At 54.4% G+C, this 1,801-nt stretch overlaps 1 protein-coding gene across 2 annotated transcripts in view; it reads right to left on the reverse strand.

Moving 5' to 3' along the window:
- GOSR2 (golgi SNAP receptor complex member 2) overlaps nucleotides 1-1,795 on the reverse strand; it is a 15,265-nt gene extending 13,470 nt beyond the window's left edge. For both annotated transcript variants that reach the window (XM_005429000.3, XM_005428999.3), the window contains exon 1: nucleotides 1,733-1,795. In XM_005429000.3, the coding sequence (XP_005429057.1) occupies nucleotides 1,733-1,761 (29 nt within the window). In that variant the 5' untranslated portion in view covers nucleotides 1,762-1,795. The remainder of the gene's footprint in view (nucleotides 1-1,732) is intronic.
- Nucleotides 1,796-1,801: the final 6 nt, after the last annotated feature.

The raw sequence follows: 1,801 nt of genomic DNA on the forward strand, positions 1-1,801 counted from the left end.
ATGCACCTACAAAGTAACTTTATTTAAAAACACAAATCAAGGTGAAGGTTATGAAAAACACAGATCAGCTTTTCTACAAGAAAACAGCTGTTCAGCTTGGTCTGGAGATGACAGTGGGAATGATTTTCATGGTCTCACAGCATGTGAATTCACAGGCATCAACTGAAATTAAAAGCTTGTAATGATAAGAAAAAAATATTGTGGCTGGACAAGCAGTGGCATAGAAAAATAAAAGAAAAAAAAGTATTTATGGTTGTTAAATTCTTCTGGAACTAGATGGGCTTTAAGGTCCCTTCCAACCTGAACCACTCAATGATCACAAAATGTGGCAGTTCAGAAATGGGAACAGGACAACACCAGTGCCCATATCCCTAACAGCTGCTGCGCCATTCCTGCATTTCCAGATCTCCAGCAGGATGTCCTGCTCTCCCCTGCAGGGTCACTGTATCACTATTCAGTGACAGAGAAATGAGGATTCAACACAACATTCAATTCAAGTCTGTTACCACCCCACCTTCCTTAACAGAGCCCCACAAAATGCAAATTAACCACGGAAATCTGGAATATTGGCTGAACTGTGTCCTTTGGCCCCTTTCCCGTGAGTTACTCCACATGGATTACCAACAGAACCACGAGATTTTTTGCCTTATTTTGCAATTCCCAAACCACTCCTCCCTCTCCAGACATTATCTGTGAAATGTGGGGCTTATCCTCAAGCAGCCCCACGTCTCCAGAGGTGGTTTAAACTGCGGCAGCCCCTCAAACCCTGCTGCAGAATTCCTTACAAACGGGTGTGTTTTAAATAACCCGGCAGCGACGGGCGGCAATCCCCGCTCCCGGTGCCCCGGGCCGGCCGAGCCCGCGGGGCTGACGTGGCACACGCGGTTCTGCCCCCTCCAGAATCGGGTTTTTTATGGGGAAACGCTTTTTAAGGGTGCTGAGATCTGTGGGGTGTCAGCCCCGGGATCCCGCACACCCAGCCCGGCCCCACACACACTCGGTTTGCGGGTCTGCCCCCGATCCTCCGGACAGCCCTCACACACCCCGAGCCCTCACATCCCTCTCACTCTCTCCCGCACCCCTCGATCTCTCACGGAGCTCCCGAGCCCTCACACACCCGTCAGCCCCTCACGCACCCCTCAATCCCTCACACCCCTCAATCTCTCAACCACCCCGAGCCCTCACACAGCCCTCATTCCCTCACATCCCTCAATCTGTCACACACCCCGCAATCCCTCACGCACCTGTTGGTTTGCCGGTACAGCCCCTCAGACCTCCCTCGATCCCCCACACACCCCTCAGCCCCTCACGCACTTGTTGGTTTGCTGGCACAGCCCCTCACACATCCCTCAATCCCTCACACACACCCCAGTCCCTCACACATACCCCGGAGCCCCCCACGCACCTGTTAGTGTGCTGGTACAGCCCTCACACATCCCTCAATCCCTCATATCCCCCTCAGTCTCTCACGCACTCGTTGGTTTGCTGGTACAGCCCCTCTACGCGCCCCTCAATCCCTCACATACCCCCCAGTCCCTCACAAATATCCCTCACCTCCCACGCACTTGCTGGTGTGCTGGTACAGCCCTCATACACCCCTCAGTCCCTCACGCACTTGTGGGTTTGCCGGTACAGCCCCTCACAACCCCCAGCCCCTCATGCATTTGTTGGTTTGCCGGTACAGCCCCTCACACACCCCTCAGTCCCTCACACGCCCCAGTCCCTCACGCACTTGTTGGTTTGCTGGCACAGCCCCTCCATCCCGCACCGGCTCCGCTCCGCACACGTCACCTCCCGCCAC

The sequence above is a fragment of the Geospiza fortis genome, unplaced genomic scaffold, assembly GCF_000277835.1.
Source record: "Geospiza fortis unplaced genomic scaffold, GeoFor_1.0 scaffold373, whole genome shotgun sequence".
Lineage (NCBI taxonomy): Eukaryota > Metazoa > Chordata > Aves > Passeriformes > Thraupidae > Geospiza > Geospiza fortis.